The sequence below is a fragment of the Pagrus major genome, chromosome 18, assembly GCF_040436345.1.
Source record: "Pagrus major chromosome 18, Pma_NU_1.0".
Taxonomy (NCBI): Eukaryota; Metazoa; Chordata; class Actinopteri; order Spariformes; family Sparidae; genus Pagrus; species Pagrus major.
The window spans coordinates 10797099-10817540 of record NC_133232.1 but is presented as its reverse complement, the minus strand read 5'-3'; the positions used below and the strand labels follow the sequence as shown (position 1 = coordinate 10817540).

Genomic DNA, 20442 nt, shown 5'->3' with positions numbered 1-20442 from the left:
TAGATGTTCATGTTTCCTCTGTGATATGTCCACTCACAGTGCACCAAACTGAAGGAGGAGATCTCAAAGGTCAGGGATCTTCTGACAAACAAGGACTCAGAAACAGGAGAGAACATCAAACAGGCGGCCACCACCCTACAGCAGGCCTCCCTCAAGCTCTTTGAAATGGCATACAAGAAGGTAGGAACAAACATTCAGTGTTAGAATATTACTGTTAAACTTCGAGTACTCGAGTCCGGTCATGGTGATATTCTTATTAGCATCTGTTTCACACATTGGTAGAAAATGTAAGACCATGTTTCCTAGATGCTTAGGTTTATACGTAGTTGTTTCAGGTCTATTATCTATCTGTAATGGATTAATTAGAAATGTCCTAAATGAACACTGTATTTCAGTACTTACAATAAACCACCAAATTACATAGTTCTTTACAACAAACAGAATCATCAGAAATGCTTGGAAAAATTAACTTAAATCAATTAGGGACCTGTAAAATAAAGCTTTGCCAGCTTCAGTCTGACATGCGCACGTTACTCAGCTCTAGCATCTTCTTCCTCCCTGCAGATGGCAGCAGAGCGGGACAGCAGCAGCAGCTCGGGCTCATCAGAAGGAGAGAAGAAAGAAGGCCAGCAGTAGACCTTTGCACTTGGGTGTCACGTGGTTTCCATGACAACAGAGGACTGCGGTGCTCGGGGGTAGACTGGGTGGGTAGGGTGGCGGCCTTGAGTTACAAGCTGAATCTTAGTCATTCTCTCGGTAACATATAATTCTACTGTGTTTTGGCAGTAAAATACTCTAGAGAGAAGTTAAATGTCAATGTATGCTCCACCATGTCCTAGGATATCCTGTCTGTCTGTAATTTAATTGTCTCAAAACAATATCTTGTTTGTTATTTTTACAAAGCTGTTAATTTCCATAGTAGTAAAAGTTTTTTGTTTTGTCTAAAATATGTGTGTTTATGCTTCCATCAGTTTTAGTTGTTTGTACCAGTTGAGCTGGGTTCAGAAGCTTGCTCGCTGTTAGAGCTTTGGTACAGCAGACAGCCCTACTCCGTCTACATAATATAATACTGTGCAGTGCTCCATCAATTATAGCTATCTTGTTTTAATAGTGCACTCAACAACTTGGAGGTTGGAAGTTACTGTACAAAATATTTAAGCATATTTGACTTTTCATGTCAGAAACTTGTCACCTGTCAGTTGTCCTGAATTCACTCTAAAGATTTAAAAATGAATACAGAACTGCATCAATGAGGTGTTTTCATTTCATCAGTTTTATTCTTTGAATGTGTACAAATGAGAGGAATTATGAACCCGTTTCTTCTCATGTCCTGTAAAGCCAGGGGACATCACTGTCATATTGGCTGATAGCAGGAAGGACAGAATATAAATAAATATAGTGTGTGTGTGTGTGTGTGTGTGTGTGTGTGTGTGTGTGTGTGTGTGTGTGTGTGTGCGCGCGCTTGTGAAACTAGAAAGAAGTCAGGTGAATCTGGATGTTCAAGTTGTAGTTAGTTAGTTTACCTCTCATTACATACAGGAGGAAGAGTTGTACAGGACTGTGGAGATTCAGTACAAGCCCAGCCAATTCCCCGATAGAAGGAATTTAAGTTGCTGCCATAAACTGCTTTGTGTAACAGGATTGTTGCTGGGTGCCTGTCTGATAGTGATCCAAGCAGCTCTGTGTATGAATGAACAAACCAAATTATTGGGGGGGTGTGTGATTATATTACTGGAGTGACAATTGAGGGTCATGATAACTGTTGCTGTCTTTTCTAATAAAAATCTGATGGATGGAATTAACATGTGCAGTAGTTTCTCATTCTGAAACATAAAAAGACATTACTTAAACCTGTCCAATGCTTTATTTTATCATGTGTAAACTAATTACATCAGCTTCAATCATACTTTGTTTTTATAACTACAAAATGTTAGTATGCTAACACACTAAACTGACAGAGGGAACATGGTAAACATTATGCCTGCCAAATATTGGTATTGTGAGCATAAAAGTGTTGCAGTATTGGCATTTACTTCAAAGCAGTGATGTTTCCTAAGTACAACCTCAAAGAGATGCTACCATAGGGGCCATGTATCATTCGCTCATTTGATGTTCATTTTATTATTTGTTAATGAATGTGATACAAAAACAAATAACTTTGTTTTCGTACTTGTGATTTTTTATGCTCAGTTCATGAGCAAGGACCACATCATCAATGAGATGTACATGATAGTTTATTGAGGTGGAATATGAGTACCATGTTGGAAAAAGGCAAAAGTGTTGAGTGGTTGCGGTGTAGGGAAGGCTTTGATAGAGATCAGCGAAAGCTCCTGGGCTGGCAGACGCCCCTATAAAATAAAAAGACAGAAGAAGGGTGGGGCACGAGAAACGAGAACAGACAGGCATGAAGCACGGTGAGGTTTATAAAGGCTCATGACAGGAAGGGGAGTGATTGAGGTGTTGTCCTGCTCCTGAATGTCAGCTAAAACTTTTATCTCCATTTCATGAGCAAGGACCACACCATCAATGAGATGTACATGATAGTTTATTGAGGTGGAATGTGAGTACGATGTTAAAAAAGTCAATTAAGTATGAGTGTGATGTTGATTAAGTGTTGAGCTGTTGCAGTGTGGGGAAGGCTTCGTTAGGGATCAGCAGCAGCTCCTTGGCTGGCAGTCCCCCAAATTAAATTGAAAATTAAAAGGGCGTGTGCCAAGAGGCGACGTTCCGACCCGGTACGGGTCTTCTTCAGGCCAAGGCACACAAAAAACAAACAAAAAATAAAAGCTGGCTGATTTGACTGGCTGTATAGAGATGCTTCTCCTTTGGCAGTCAGAGCAGAAATGAGCTCCTTCTCCTGAGCGTTTGTTTGTCTTTGTTTGTTCTTTTTTCCTTTCCACTTCAATTATCCCTCCTTCTACCTACCAATCCTACAATCCCCATATGAAATAAAATGAATTTAGAGTTTCTAAAGTTAATATGAAGTTTTGTATTAATGCTGTTGTATTTATGGTGTTTTTGAAAATTTATATTTTTTTAACCAATCAGAATTATTATATTTATGCTATATAAAATACTTTTTTTTAAATTTAGTGGGTGGGGCTAGGGTTAAGGATAGAATTAGAGAAGAATAGTTAGAAAAGGGGAGGGTTAGGGAAAGGGAAAGGGGAGGGGTTAGGAATTGGGATCTTTCCCGATGGCACGTCCTGCTTTATCCAAAGATTGGGCAGGTGGCAAAGGCAATGCACGGAACGACGCACGCCATCCGCAGCACTCTTGTCCTATATAACTCACTCCCATATTCTGTTGTAGGGTTTAAGGTAAGTATTTAATATTGGTTCTTTGTCTGTTTTCTGAGTCCTTGTCTAACGTAGATTGTGGCTTGCATCCACTCAGCCCCCAGGAGGCTGCGAAACAGCTGAATGGAGAAGTTTCCCTTGTCTATGTATTAATTTGGGGTTAGGTGTTCTGACATTTGAGTTGTTGGTCCCTTTACAGGCAAGTATTTTTGTTGGTTGGATTATCCTGTTTCTGTCAAAACCGCAAAGGGTGTTGTTTTTTGGGTTTTAGTAATAGGGTCCATGGTTTAGGACTGGTTTTTAGGCATCAAGGTTGGTTTCGGATTAGGTCTCCGTTAGGTTGAGGCTAAGATCAGGCATCATGGTCGGGTTAAGGTTGGGATTAGGCATCAATGTTAAGTTTAATCAGAATCAGAATCAGAATTCCTTTATTTGTCCCGCAAATGGGGAAATTCCTTAGTCACAGCAGCCAAAGGACAGTATCACACTTAAACAATAATAAAAAGTAAAAAATAAACAATATAATAAAAGATAAGAAATAGAATTAACTCGAATATACATAGTATTTACAATATGAACTTGGTATTTACAATATGACATAGTATTTATAATATGAACAGTGTAAGTATAAACAGTTTGGTATTATTTACAAACAATAAATAATAAATATGGTTATTAAAAATTGTCCAATTAGTGCAAACCAGAAAGTGTGTGGATATGTGTAGAGTTTTGTATTGCACAGTGCACATGTGAGGTCTACTGGGAGCAGTGCTGGTTGTACAGTCTAACAGCAGCAGGAAGGAAGGACCTGCGATACCTCTCCTTCACACACTTGGGGTGTATCAACCTGTCGCTGAAGGAGCTGACCAGTGCGGTGATAGTGACCTGCAGGGGGTGAGACTCCTTCACCAGCAGCGATGACAGCTTGTCCATCATCCTGCTCTCTCCCACCACCTGCACTGGGTCAAGAGGGCATCCCAGGATGGAGCTGGCCTTCTTGATAAGTTTATCAAGTCTCTTTCTATCTGCTGCCGAGATGCTGCTGCTCCAGCAGACTACTCCATAGAAAATGGCTGATGCCACCACAGAGTCATAGAAAGTTGTCAGGAGTGCCCCCTGCACTCCAAAGGACCTGAGCTTCCTCAGCAGATGGAGTCTGCTCTGACCTTTCTTGTATGTTGCTGCAGTGTGATCAGTCCAGTCCAGTTTATTGTTCAGGTGAACTCCCAGGTACTTGTAAAGCTTAATTTATGGTTCTGCGTCAGGTCGACGGCGTACCTACGCCGTAGCTACGCCGTCGACGCAGACCCCTACGCCGTAGCCTGACGTGCACCTCCAAAAAATCCTAACTACGCGTCGCGTTGACGCGGACCGCAAGCGCTGTGATTGGTCCGCTCAGAACGTAATTTCCGGCAGTTGCTTTTTCCGGTCGTACAGACCACCTCCGCAAACGTCTTCTCTGTCGCCTGCGCTTTAACATTTACAATATAAGCATTTGCTCTTCAATATTGATCCAACTTCAAATACAGCTGCTCCACCTCGGTCACCATTGTTTACTGTTGTTTACTGTGACCGGAAGAAAAAGCAAGGATTCGGCTATAACCCCTGAAACCACACAGCCACACAGCCACACCCCCCTGGCGGCATGGCGGTGAATTGCAGAGCAACGCGGACCCTCGACGCAGAACTTCGAATGCTCAACGACGGCGTCATGTCGACGGCGTAGGTACGGCGTCGACATGACGCAGAAGCATAAACTAAGCTTAAGACGTCACCATCTCAATGTCCGTTCCCAGGATGTTCACCTGTGTGCAGGGTTGTTTGCGCCTGCGGAAATCCACCACCAGCTCTTTGGTCTTCCCGGCGTTGAGCTGGAGGTGGTTCCACTGGCACCAGTCCACAAAGTCCTGAATAAGTCCTCTGTAGACTCTGTCGTCCCCGTCCCTGATGAGGCCGACGATAGCAGAGTCGTCAGAGAACTTTTGTAGATGGCTGTGGGGTGTTTGGTGGGAGAAATCAGCAGTGTACAGGGTGAACAGGAAAGGGGCCAGGACTGTTCCCTGTGGGGCCCCCGTACTGCAGACGACTGTGTCCGACACACAGTCCCGAGTCCTCACATACTGTGGCCGGTTGGTGAGGTAATCGAGGATCCAGGTTGTGAGGTGTTGGTCCACCCCCGTGAGCTCCAGCTTGTCCCCCAAAAGTGCAGGCTGTATGGTGTTGAAAGCACTGGAGAAATCAAAGAACATGATCCTCACAGTGCTTCCAGGCTTCTCCAGGTGAGACAGTGATCTGTCCAGGAGGAAGATGATGGCGTCGTCCACTCCGATGCCAGGCTGGTAGGCAAACTGGAGTGGGTCCATAAAAGGACCCGCCAGAGGGCGGAGATGGACAAGGACCAGCCGCTCCAGGGTCTTCATCAGGTGTGAAGTGAGAGCAACTGGTCTGTAGTTGTTGAAGTCCTTAGGGTGAGGGATCTTTGGTACTGGTACCACACAGGAGGTTTTCCAGAACAGTGGCACTTTTCCCAGCTTCAGGCTCATGTTGAAGATGTACGCCACAATCCTGCACAGCTGGTCTGCACAGGACTTGAGGAGCCTGGAGCTGATCCCGTCTGGACCCGTAGCCTTCTTCACCTTCATCTTCCTCAGTTCATTCCTCACCTGGATAGTGGAGACGGACAGATTGGAGCAGGGGGGCTGAGTGTCGGGTGGGGGAGGTGGGTGAGTGTCAGGGGGGGCAGTGGGGGGTGTCTGCAGGCTGAAAGCAGTGGAAAGGGAGGTAGAGGTGAGAATGGGGCAGGAAACAGGGGGGATGGAAGAGGTGGTGGGGGGCAGCAGAGATGACTGGGCCGGGGGAGGGGTGGGTGTCTGGTCAGACCTATTGAAGAATAGGTTCAGGTCGTTCACCCACGTCTGATCCCCGGCAGCCTGAGAGTCTGGTTTCCTCAGCCCTGAGATGGTTTTAAGGCCTTTCCAGACTCCACTGATGTTACTCTGCTGCAGCTGGACCTCCATCTTCCTCCTGTAGCTGTTCTTCCCCTCTCTGATCTTCTTCCTCAGCTCCCTCTGCACAGGCTTCAGCTCCTCCTTGTTTCCTGACCTAAAGGCCCTCTTTTTCTCCTTAAGGAGAGCCTTTATTTCAGGATTAATCCATGGTTTGCTGTTTGAAAAACACCGCACAGTCCTGGTGGGTACAGTGTTTTCAACACAGAAGTTTATGTAGTCCGTTATGCATCCTGTTAAACTGTCAATGTCCTCCCCATGAGAAACACACAGTTCTTCCCACACAGTTGAGTCAAAGCAGTCCCTCAGAGCCTCTTCAGACTCCTCAGTCCATGTCTTAACTGTGCGGGTCTCCACTGGTTGCCTGTTTACGAGGGGCTTGTACACAGGCAGGAGATGAACCAGGTTGTGGTCAGATCTTCCCAGGGGAGGGAGGGGGGATGAGTTGTATGCCTCCTTGCTGTTTGCATAAAATAAGTCCAGTGTTTTATTGTCTCTGGTGTGGCAGGTGACATATTGTGTGAATGTGGGCAGCATGGAGGACAGAGAGGCATGATTGAAATCCCCAGAGATGAGGAAGAAGGCCTGTGGGTGCTGTGTCTGCAGTGAGCTTGTGACTGAGTGGAGAACGTCACAAGCTGCATCAGCGTTAGCAGAGGGGGGGATATACACAGCGAGTACGATCACCTGTGTGAACTCCCTCGGGAGGTAGTACGGCCTCATGCTAACCGCTAAAAGTTCAATGTCCTTACTGCAGACCTGTTCTTTAACAGTGATGTGCCCAGAGTTACACCATCTGTCATTAACAAACACAGCCAGCCCTCCTCCTTTCCTCTTACCGCTCTCTGCTGTCCTGTCTGCCCGCCGCATTTGAAATCCGTCCAGGTTAGTGTCCATGTCCGGGGTCAGCGCCGTTAGCCACTTTTCAGTAAACACCATGATGCTGCTCTCACAGTAGTCCCTCTGGTGCCGGGTCAGCGCCGTTAGCTCGTCCATCTTGTTGGGGAGAGATCTCACATTCCCCATGATGACAGACGGGAGGACGGGTCTGTAGCGTCTCCTCCTGCTACGGCGAACAGCTCCGGCACGGCACCCATGTCTCCTCCTCTTCAGCTCGCACGGGACATTGGGCCGCTCGAGCGGCGGCACTGCGGCACTACTGAGGGCCAACAGCTGATCCCTACTGTAAACAATAGGGCCGCATACAGGCTCCCCGGACATGGCGGAAAACAGCGAAAAAAGCAGAATTAAGACCAGAGCGATAAAAACAACTCTAGTCTCCATACTGCCCGGAGAAAGAGCTCCAAAAAGAAGTAAATTAAAAATGTTAAAAAGTAATAAAAGTTATATAAAAAGAAGAAAAAGCTCAAAGGTGAGCGAGAGCTGCTGTAACAGGCTGCCACTCACACGGCGCCATCTTGCATCATCCAAAGTAGAGGTTAGGTTAGGGTTAAAACGCAGCACGCAGCACGGAGTGCTACGAGGGGCTCTGGCACAAGGTACCCATGAATGTTAAAAACACTTGGGGGGTCTCTTTAATAAAACCATTTATAACTGGTTAAAAATATCCCTGTTTAAAATAACAGTAAAAGAATAAAACATAATAAAAAATACAATTTGAAACCTGTATATGTAACAAAAATTGATACAATTTAAAGTAAAATGAGTAAAAGGACAAAAGAGGTTCTAAGACACAGGAAGGTTAGGATCCAAAGTAGAGGTTAGGGTCAGAAGTTAGGTTTAGGGTTAAGCATCCAGGTTAGGCTTAGACATCTAGGTTAGTTTTAGGCATACAAGGTAGAGGTTAGGTTTAGGGTTGCGCATCCAGGTTAGGCTTAGACATCTAGGTTAGGTTTAGGCATACAAGGTAGAGGTTAGGTTTAGGGTTGAGCATCCAGGTTAGGTTGAGTTAGGGTTAGGAATTGGAATCTTTCTCGATGACACCTCCTGCTTCATCCGACAACTGGGCAGGTAGCAAAGGCAATGCATGGGCCGATGCACGTTATCCACAGCTCTCTGGTCCTATATTACTCATTACCGTATTCTGTTGTAGGAGTTAAGATAAGTATTTATTGCTGTTTTTTTTGTCTTTTTTCTAGGTCCTTGTCTATGGTTTATTGTAGCCTGCATCCAAGGGGATTAGGCATCAAGGTTAGGTTTAGGTATCAAAGGTAGAGGTTAGGGTCAGAGGTAAGGCTGAGGTATGCGATCAATTAAGCTTGTTATGAGGGGGGAGTGTAGGTCAGCAAGATACGCAGGCCCCGGGCATTTGGCTAGGTTAGGTTAGAGGAGTTTTTGCTTAAATTGCCACAATGTGGGTCCAGTGCACTGGTGCAGAGGCCTGCATATGGTGCAGCTGTGTAGTTTAAGGCCTATACAATAAAAATGATTAAATACCCACACAAACATTGTATCACCACATTTAAATACATGTTTTATCTGTTTCTTTTTAGGCCTGCAGACTGGCCTGTGAGGCCTTTAAAAAGCAGGATGGGAGGCAAAAAAAACTCTTTTTTGGTGTAAGGAGTACCCCTGCTGGATGAAGCTGGGTAGGACCTCCCGACTCAAGCCTGAGTGCTGAGGGCAGATGAGCATTGACCAAAATTGATTGATTCTTTTTTTTTTTTTTTTTTTTGGTGAAAACAATGCATGGTAATGAAGGCAACACACAAGCATACACATTTGTTATATCAACATTTTATTGCAGACTCTATTTGGGCAACATGATTATTGCATTACCAATTTTCTCCCTTTAATTTAGGCTACGTTGAGGGCTAAACAGCACAAACTTGACCAGCTTTGGGATATGGCAGAAGATCCTGTTGACTCGAGTGAAGCTAATGCTAGCGTCAAGCATGCTGCTTACGCTCAAAGCGTGTCACCTGAACTTTCATCTGTAGCGCTGCTTAAACACATTGCCACCGTCGTATCCGAAGAAGGCAGACGGACGCAAACAATGCTCCAGCAGGTCTTCACCAGCTTCGAATCCAAACTGGAGGAAAAAGTTGACGGTATGGTGAAGCGCATTGAAGAGATTGCAGCGTCTACCGACTCCCTCGCTGCACGTCAGACCGAATACGAGTCCCGTGTCTCCGCCCTGGAAGACGACGTTACTCCGCTGAAGAGGAAACTGACCGCGATGGAGAAAGTAAATGCCGAACTGACAGCTAAAGTTACAGATTTAGAGGGTCGCTCCAGGCGAGACAATATTAGAATCTTAAATATCAAGGAGTCGATGAAAGGAAGTGATCCGGTTGGTTTCTTTGAAGGATTCATTCCCAGGGTGCTGGAGCTACCGGTCCAATCCATTTCTATTGACCGCGCACATTGAAGTCTCGGACCGCCTTTGGAGGGTCGCCCTCGCCCTGTCATTGTCAGGATCCATCATTCCAGAGATGTCGCTATGATAATGTCTGCAGCAAGATGCAAAGGGACCATCCAGCATGATGGCCAGTCTATCCGCTTCGCTCCTGACATCCCTCCGTTGGTCCGGTCTCTCCCCACACATCACATTTATTTATTTATCCATTTATTTTACATTTGCACATAATTTCAAGTACCTTTGTTCATTTACTGTTATTTTTTATTATTTATTATTGATTCTGGTTTATTGTTTTCCATGACTTAAGACTGCACTTTAGTCTTTTTCTTTTTCAAGCTAGTTTAAGAAGTGTTTTTTGCCACCTCCTTGTGTTTTAGAAGTGTTAGTTAAAGCTAGCTTATTTTCCTCTCCATAGGAGTTACAGACATGTTGACATGGTGTTCTTGTCTTCTCCTTGTTTTGTTTTGTTTCTATTTGTGTTGTTCAGAGGTTCCTTAGTTGTTGCAGGTCCAGAGGCTTTCCTTTCCCCCTTCCCTTCCCCAGTCCGAGATTTATCTCCATAGCCTTCAATTCCTCTGCCCTCCCTTTGCCTTAATTTTTATATTGTAATGGCTGATGGTCTCCAGTTGAAAGTCCTGAGTCTCAATGCAAGGGGTTTAAATAATCCAGTGAAAAAAGTTGCTATTTTAGACTTCCTTCGAGCCCATATTGCTATGCTACAAGAAACTCATATTGTCAGACGTGATGTGAATCGTTTATCTTTTTCGGATACTTGCTCATTCTTCTGCCACTAATAAAACCAAAGGAGTAGCAATTATTTGCCGGCATAATTTGCGCTTTAAATTGCTGGATAGTGGTCTGACAATAAAGGCAGAATAGCTATCACCAAAATTCATCTAGAAAATACAGACATTGCACTTGTATCGCTCTATGCTCCTAATACCTTTGACTCACATTTCTATGAACAGATGACTAAAATTCTGTTAGACCTCTCAGACTTTAAGTTCATCATAGGTGCTGATTTCAACGCTGTAGTGGACCACTCTCTTGATAGATCTGGACAATCTGAAAACAAAGAACAAAAACAGAGCTCTGAAGCCTTACGCTCTTGGTCAAATAAAATTGGTGTGGTGGATTTGTGGCGTATGGTAAATCCTACCTCCAGAGATTTTACTCATCTATCAGCAAGTCCTTTTCACAAATTGATTTTATTTTTGCCTCTAGAGGCGTGTTTCAGAAAATTATGGAGGTTTCTTTTCTGCCAGTTACTCTTTCTGATCATAATGCAGTGGTTGCTCTTGCCTTGATTCGCTCCACCCCATTGCGGGCGCCTAAATGGCGTTTTAATACTACCTTACTCTGTGACGAGTCATTTAGAACTCAGTTTACGGCCCAACTTAGTGAATTCATTAATATAAACAAGGGCTCTGTTACTGACCCAAGAATACTCTGGGACGCTGTAAAAGGTTTTATTAGAAATAATGCTACACTGTATGCATCTAATCTAAGGAAGGCCCGTTCATCCAGATTGTCTGAGCTGGAGCACAAACTCTCAACATTGGATAACTTATTACAACAAAATTTTGATGATCAGGTTGCATTACAGTATGACCTGGTGAAAAAAGACATTAATGCTATTCTCAAACGGCGCGCCAAGTTCTTGATACATAGAACACGCCAAACATATTATTTTAATGGAGCCAGACCCAGTCATTTACTCTCGCTAAGGCTGAAGGCTAATGAACATTTCTCTGACATCACCTCCATTAGATCAGATGACGGTCATATGTTAACAGAACCCTCCGAAATTAATGCTTCTTTCCGTAGTTTCTATGCTGACTTATATAGCTCAGAGGTTTCTCACGATAAAGACGCATGCAACAAAGTCTTGAGTTCCATCCAATTACCCAGCATGACAGACAATAGTTCCCAAAGTTTGAACGCCCCTATTACTTTAATGGAGCTTAAGGCAGCAGCTGATGATATGCACAGGGGTAAATCACCTGGTCTGGATGGGATCCCCCCAGAATTTTACACAACTTTCTGGCATAGTCTGGGCCCCTTACTTCTCAATATGATACAGGCCTCCTTGGAGAAAGGCTCCTTTTCCAGAGATGTGAATATAGCTATCATTTCACTGTTGCTAAAAAAAGATAAAGACCCTTCTGAATGTGCCAATTATAGACCTTTATCCCTTTTAAATGCTGATATAACATTTTTTGCTAAGCTCCTTGCACGTAGGCTCCAACCTTTTATGACAAAACGTATTAATTGTGACCAAACAGGATTCATTAGATCCAGGCAGCCATCAGATAATGTGAGGAGATTAAAACATATCATACACAGGGCCTCCTCATTACCACTACCTTCAGCTGTCTTCTCATTAGATGCTATGAAAGCATTTGACCGTTTGGAGTGGCAGTATCTCAGTGCTGGAGGTTTTTGATTTGGGGCCTAATTTCATACATATGATTAGAGTTTTATATACCAATCCAACAGCTATGGTACTGACGGGTAGAACTTGTTCCTCCTTGTTTAACATTGCAAGGGGTTCCAGACAGGGATGCCCTTTCAGTCCATTTCTGTTTGCTCTCTCTCCAGAGCCTCTGGCTCAGACAATCCGAATGGCTGAAGGTATCACTCCAACCACTGTGTGTATGCGGATGATATCCTCTTGTTTTTAGGGAACACTCAACAGTCCCTACCTAATGTTCTGTCTATTTTCCAATGTTTCAGTGATATATCTGGGTATAGAATAAATTGGACGAAGTTCTTACCTCTGAATGACCAAATGAGAAACATAGCTTTACCTGCAAATATACCAGTAGTCAACCAGTTTAAGTATCTGGGCATTAAGATTGGCTCATCATTACAGACCATTGTCAAAACCAACTATGAAGAAATCTTGTCCAACATTACCCATGATCTTGATAAATGGTCCGCGCTGCCAAACTCTCTTAGGTCTCCTATATATCTATTATTAAAATGAATGTGCTTCCCTGGATTAACTTTGTGAGTGTGATGCTGCCTTTATCACCTCCCCCGCATTTTTGGGACAAGGTCCAACAGATAATGTCTAACTTTGTCTGGAGCAGTAAGCGCCCTCGTCTCAGATTATCCACAGCACAGAGAGATAGAGCTGAAAATATGAAAATATGTGGCATTTCATCTAATTGGAACCCTTATTCACCTATCTTTTATAATGATCGTTTGTTGATTGGTAAATCCCCAATTAAGTTTGGTCAATGTCGCCAGTAGTACGACAAGGGGATTCATTCCCTTGGTGACATATTTGGAGACACCTTTGAAGAACTCACATTCTGGTTTAATTTACAGCATTCCACTTTTTATTTCTACCTGCAGCTAAGAACAGCCATGAAAACATATGGGGTACCATGGCAAAGGCCACTGGAGGAGCACTCTTTGATCAAAGTTTTGCGTCAGGCCCGGGAATCGAGAAAAACTGTGTCTAAATTGTATCGCTATTTCCTGGAAAATTCATATGTTGCTCTGCCAGTGGATGCATCTTGGTGGGCAGATATCCCTGACCTGAACCCTGACTTCAGCCGGGATGGTGTCTGGGATACAGTTAAACAGTCATCCAGAAATCCCGACCACCAACAGATCCATTTAAATTTCATTCACTGAACATATATGCCTCCTCGTAAACTTTACAGTATGAAACTTAAAGATAACCCAAACTGTACACTATGTTTTCCAGGCACAGTAAGTACCTTTTTCCACATGATTTGGGAATGCCCAGGTGTTGCTAATTTTTGGAAAATGGTACAGGGAGGACTGTCCTTGTTGATGTCCATCCCTGTCCCACTGTCCCCATCTGTTTTTATTTTAAATGATCTCTCTCAGCTGAAACTAGAAAAATCCCAAAAGCATGTGTTTCTGGCTGGCCTGACAGCAGCTAAAAAGATGGTTGCAACCAGGTGGAAACCTCCTCATACACTAACTCGGCGTCAGTGGCTGCTTATTTTCATAGATGTTGCGCATCTGGAACTATCTACAGCACGCATCTATGGGGCAAAGGAGGAAGTGATAATGTGCTGGGCTCAGACAGTGGAGGATCTCAAAGGCCTTTTGATATGAGGCCCCCCCTCATCCCCCTCCCCCTCTGGTCCTGTTTTCTTTGGTTAATGTTCCCTGTTGGGTTTTGTATTATGTCCTTTACAAATTATTAATGGCATCTAATAGTCTGGTAAATTTAGCTAGGTTGTAAGACTTTCAACTTCAGTAGCACTTTATCTCTTTGCTTACATAACATTTTGCCTGATTTATTTACCTATTACTTGTATTTATTTTATGCTCATTTTTATGTTTAATTAATTATTTATTTATTTTATTTTAATTTTATTATTTTAATTAATTAATTAATTTTTAATTTTTTTATTTGTTTATATATTATTATTATTATTATTACTATATATATATATATATATATATATATATATATATATATATATATATATATATATATATATATGTATATTTTAATTTCCATTTATGTTTTATTTGCCGCCTCATTCAGTATCCCTTACTGTAACTACTTGTTTGTATGTAGGCCTATATATGTCTGTGTGTATTATTATATGTGTCGCCTCAGTTATGCGGGAAAGTATGTACATACTCCTTCTGGTAGATGTTGAATCTTTATTAATTTTCTTGTGGTAAATGTTGAATGTATTTTTAATTTAATTCATGTGCGCTCTGGCTCTTAGAGGCTGGTTATCCTTCCTATATTCTGCTGACCTTTTGTGTTGTTTAGTGTTTTAACATGTTTTACTGCTACTGTGCTGTTGAATGTATAAAGATGCCTTTCAAATTCTAATAAAACATTTGATCACAAAAAAAATTTACTAGTTCACAACCTCTCCTGTCTTCTGCACTGGCCCCCCATCCATGTCGCACAGGTCTGTAGACCTGTGATGGCGAAGTGCTGAATGGGGTGAGTTTGGGAGTGTTAATACCAGGTAGGGGGTCAGTCTGCCTTCCCCAATACTGCATAGGTGTTGTTTTGAACATTATTGGCAGGGTTTTGTTTGTTTCAACTATATGTGGCCAATTACAAGATGGCTGATTATCAAATATACTGTGTTTTTGTTTTTCAGGGTGAATTTGGAATTGATTGGAGCCCCTACACCCCACTAACTATTTATTTCTAGCTGTGAATACCAATTTTTAGAATATTTCTAGGGCCACTCCAGTGGATTTTATCGCTGACGGTTTTGAACTCGTTCCTGGGCAGGTCCTCCAGGAAGGGCAGATGGTTAGCTATGAACTCGTTTATGATAGAAAGGTTATCTTGCTGCTCCTTTGGAAGTGAATCTGAGTAGTTGACCATGGCGACATGAATGGAGGCATTATGAAAGGCAGACTGAGCTCTTCTAAACGCCATCCTAAGTTGTTTAATGGAGGTTTTGCGAGACGTTCAAAATTGCCTGAAGTGAGTTTTGACCAAAAATGAATTGAAGAACAAGTGAAACCATGTTTGCTTCAATATTTATCCAACTCTAAACATTCCTTGGAAGGAAACTTGCTTGAAAAGCTTTTTCTTCACCGAAATACAGCTTAATCTACTTCACTGCACAAAAAGACGCTTATTTCACTGAGAGACGATCAAAATAGCCATAAGTGAGGTTTCACCAAAAATGACTTGAAACACAATTGAAACCATGTTTGCCATAATATTTATCCAACTTTAAACATTTCTTGGTCGGAAAACTTGCTGGAAAAACTTTTTTTTCACTGAAATATAGCTTAATACGTAAGCCCTGAGGGGCAAGTAACTTTTTTTTTTTCATGTGCCATTCCAAGGAAACAAATATTTTTTCACAAGTGAAATTTTTTTTCCATGTGTTGAAAGGAGTAAAAAAAAAAAAATTTCACGAGTGATTTTTTTTTTCTGTGTGTGAAACCCAGTGAAAAGAATATTTTTCAAGAGGAAACCAAGGCTCAGGTGTTTCTTTCTGTAATACTCATTTTGACCACAAGAGGCAAAAGTGCACCACTACTCATGTCCTAAATAAGATGAAAAGCATCCATGTTAGTCCAGGGGATTTTTTATTTCACTCAGCACTCCAAACACAACATGCATCTATTATATGCTAACAGGTTATGTAACATGACTGTCATGTTTGTTTTGGTGAGAAATGTGTCATACTTGGCACTAAGCTGCCCTTAGTGTCACGGGTGGAATACTGTGTATTATCAGCCTTCTCATCAGTGGGTGTCTACAGTGAATAGTGAATCACAGCCACAACTGAGAGGAAGATGAATAAAGTGCATATTTCTGGCAAGAAATGACAGAAAACGAGTTGTATATGTCTGAGATGGAGGTTGGAAAACATTCTTTATTAATTCTGCAATTCACGTTGTCCTTTAGCAGCGAGAAGACAGTGAAAGTCCATGCATCCATCAGCATTACGTACGAGTGTCAGCGTAGTATTTATTTGTTTGCAGCAATCATACTGACTGCTTCACGTGCCCAAATTATGCGCGACAATCAGTGGTATGCCTCAGCCTGGGATATCATTTGAAAATGGAAGTTTGATAAGTGAACACTATTTATTCATTGAAGTGTAGTTATGGTGAACTCGGCCTGTATCATGATTAGGACTCACAATGAGGATATGGAGTGTAACGATTCTGTGAGAGCTGTCACTGACTTTATTTACAGGCTTTCATAAATCATACAATCCATATTCACAGGTGGTGAGGATGTTCCAGATGAGCTGACTGGAGAAGGCAGAGTGTGTGCGTGAAGACTGCAGTGCGCAAGGCCAGATTAACCACATGGGCAACTGGGCAATTGCCCAGGGGCCCACGACCTCTAAAGGGCCCAGGGCAGTGAGGGCACAAGCAAAATATCTGGTTATCTCTCGCTTATATATGTTAAACTGTCCGCCGGAGCTGTTGTGCTGCACAGAGACCCTGCCCCTGCCTGTGACTGTGACCGTGAGCTGAGACCCTCTCCTCATTGGTCAGCCCGTATGAGGTGGATCAAAGGTGACGCCAATCAACTATACTGAGTGGGTTGCGTGACGTCAAGCGCCTCTACACAACTCAAAAAATGCAGACATGGAGAAGCTAAGTGGGAGCGCTAAACGGAAATTAAAAAAGGACATCAGAAACGCAGAAAATTTATAGTATATAAGTAAGTATATAAGTATATACCGAAAATAGGTAATTTCTTCATTCCAGTTAATGTTACCAACTGTTCTGCTAAGGCAGCTTCCGTCAACAAGGACAGCTCAGCTAGCCAGGACATTTCTTCACTGCCGGTGCTAGCTAATGTTCACAGCCTGGAGAGCGAAGAGCCCCCAACAGCATCTTTAACTGACGGCCCGGATTCTGCTGCGAGTGCGGCCGTTGAGGGAAGCGGTGATGGGTCTCGAGTCTCACCGCCATCTGAGCCGCTCGTCGAGTCTGCGAGCAGCCCGTGTACCTCAACGCCTCTACTCCCTGGGGATCCTGCACTGTGGGGGCCCGTTACAGAGCAGCTCTGGGAAGAGGCGATCTACCGAGGACCTGCAGCTTTCCAGAACCGGGCTGCCAAATATCTTGCATCGGTAAGGGAGTCTGGACTTGGGAGTAGGACATGCTCCCTCACCAACGATTTGCTTCATTGCCGTCTCCCAAACAACCAAATTGTGCCAAGGGAATGGCTTCTTTACTCGCCATCAACTGGATCAGTTTATTGCTATGCCTGCAAACTCCTGTCATCCCAAAAGCATACATTTATCAGCGGATTCTGTGATTGGAAACATCCAGAGAGGATTAGTGATCACGAAAAGAGTGCAGAACATAGACAAAACATGCTTTCTTTATTGCACAGGTCTAAATACACATGCAGAGTGGACGCTTCTCTTGCCCGACAGTGTGAGGCAGAACAGCAGTACTGGAAAGAAGTCCTTAGACGTGTGGTTGCTGTTATTAAATTTTTGGGAGTGAGAGGACTGCCATTTCGAGGCGACAACGAACTGCTGGGCTCCGCGCACAATGGGAACTATTTGGGACTGCTTGAACTGATAGCGAAGTTTGACCCCTTTTTAAAAGAGCACCTTGAGAAGCATGGCAATAAGGGTAGAGGTAAACCATCTTACCTGTCCTCAACTGTGTGTGAAGAATTTATTTCATTAATGGGTGACAAAACTAAGCAAGTGATAGCAGAGGAAATCAGACACGCTAAATATTTCTCTGTTATTGTTGATTCAACACCAGATTTAGCACACGTAGATCAGCTCACATTTGTTTTTCATTTTGCCAGTGCAGATGGCAGAGTAGTGGAAAGATTCATCGGGTTTGAGCCCATCCACAGCCACACAGGTGTAAGCCTAGCTGAATCTGTAATTGAAATGGTGCGAGGCTTGGGGTTAGACTTGTCAAACTGTCGTGGCCAAAGTTACGATAATGCTAGCAACATGTCTGGAAAATACAGCGGGCTCCAGGCGCACTTGAAAAAACAAAACCCACTAATTCATTATACACCGTGTGCTGCCCATTCGCTGAACCTCGTAGGTGTTAACTGCATTGATAATTGCTGTGAGGAGGTTAACTCTTTTTTTGAACTGCTGCAGTCTCTGTATACATTTTGCAGCGCATCAACACATCGCTGGAATACAGTTTTCCAAGACAGCGAACATTACATTAGATACACTCTAAAGTCCCTCACCACCACTCAATGGAGTTGCAGAGCAGACTCCACAAAAGCTCTCAATGAAAATTACGGGGCAATTTGAGATACATCAGCCAAAATAGCTTCAGACTGTGATGAGAAAACACAAACCAAACTTGAAGCTGCTGCCTTGGTCGCAAAACTTGATAAACTGGAGACAGTAATAATGACTATGTTGTGGGACCGGGTACTGCATAGATTTAAGGCAACAAGTGACCAACTCCAAAAAAGCGATATGGATTTAGCTACTGCTCTTGGCCTTTTGCGGTCACTGCATTCACATGTTGGCACTCTATGAGAACAGTTTGCAGAGCTCGAAGAATCAGTACGCGCTGTCAGTGCTACACAAAACTACCAGTTTGACACTTGACGTGTGAGAAAAAGAAAGAAATTTGCAGACGAGTCTGGTGATGACAGCGAAGTAGCTTTTACTGATAGTAGTCAGAGATTTAAAGTTGAAAATTATTATGTCATCATTGACAGACTTTGTTCGTGCCTATCCAAGCGCATCGAAGCCTACACACGTGTGTGACCTCTTTGGAGTTTTATTTGAGAGGGACTGTGATGATTGTGATGTGCGTGAAAGAGCTGCTAAGCTGAGCTCCACTTATCCGACAGATCTGGATGGTTCCTTGTCAGACAAACTTGTTCAGTTCAAGCACTTTGTGCAGAATGAGACTTCACCTGTACAGCTGCTGCGCTCTTGAGAGACATGGACTTAAGACAACATTTTGAAATGTTTATGTTGCACTAAGACTGTTTTTAACCTTGCCTGTGTCTAACTGTGAGGGTGAGAGGTCGTTTTCTGTTTTGAAACGAGTTAAAAATGAGCTGAGGACCACAATGTCACAGACACGGCTCTCTGCACTTTCTCTCTTGGCCATCGAACATGAACTTGTTAGTGGCCTTGATTTTGAAGATATTGTACACCAGTTTGCACATTCAAAGTCCAGAAAAAAGCCAGTGTAAGATGTGTTTGCCAAATGAAATCAAGCATTTCAAATTTAAACTTCCCCACTTCCCCATTATTTAGGATTAAAATTGTGTATTTTGCCAGATTATGTAGCATTTCTTTTTGTCTTGTCTAATTGAGAGAAATTGACAGATTTCCAAATGTTTATGTTGCACTAAAATGTTTAACCCTTGCCTGTCTTGTTGAATTCTGAGGTGACAGGTTGTTTTCTGTTTTAAAACAAGTTAAAATGAGCTTAGGACCAAAATGTTTATTTGAGCAGATGATACTGCATTTTATTGATTTTTTCCTTGTGGTGGCTCCATGAAAATGCTGTAAATTGTTGTTGAGCGAAAACTGGCAGATTTCACAATGTTTATATTGCACTATAACTTGATTGTCCTGTTGAATTCTGAGGTGACAGGGTGATTTCTGTTTAAAATGAGCTGAGGACCAAAATGTTACTTGATTCTAGTAGATTATGGATTTTTGTTTGTGTCTTGTCTGTGGACTTCCTCTGTGATGGCTCTATCAATTCAATACATTTGTGTTGGGAATAAGTGTTGTTAAATAAATATTGGATGCTTTGAAAGTGGTTGCTTATTTATTTTTTTGTGAAAATGGAGGACACTTCCCTCCCTCTCAATGTAGTGGGTCAATTTTGCCAGATTATACTGATGCTGATGTGTTTTGTTTTCATAACATCATATGTGAGTGAGTAGCCTTGACAAGAGGACATAGTGGTGCATTTATAGTTCTATGAGCATTTGCACATCTGTACATCAAAATGCACTTGATGACAGTTAGATATTGAGGTATTGAGTATATTTACTGTATATTACTGTAATTTATTCTGTATTTTGCCAGATTATGGTGATCCTGGGGTCGTGATGATGGGGCCCTTGAATATTGTTGCCCAGGGTACAGCAAAGTGTTAATCTGGCCCTGGGTGTGCGCCTGACAGCACAGTTGTGTCCACTGCAGCGATTTCACACACAAACTGCATGAAAACTAAAATCGTATTTAGTGAAACATGCACAGTAGGCTATTCATTCTTTAATGCTATTTGATTTAATCTTGGATTTCTACCGTCGATTATGATTACTGGATCAGTTAGTTACCAAAGAGTCCGGCCCTCTCTGCTGCGCTCCAGGACAAGGGAATGTGATGATGGCACA

General features: G+C 42.8%; 1 protein-coding gene across 1 annotated transcript in view; it reads left to right on the top strand.

Moving 5' to 3' along the window:
- hspa9 (heat shock protein 9) overlaps positions 1–1798 on the top strand; it is a 31774-nt gene extending 29976 nt beyond the window's left edge. Inside the window, exons 15-16 of the mRNA XM_073486270.1 lie at positions 40–180; positions 565–1798. Of these exons, the coding sequence (XP_073342371.1) occupies positions 40–180; positions 565–636 (213 nt within the window). The 3' untranslated portion in view covers positions 637–1798. The remainder of the gene's footprint in view (positions 1–39; positions 181–564) is intronic.
- The last annotated feature ends 18644 nt before the right edge of the window (positions 1799–20442 follow it).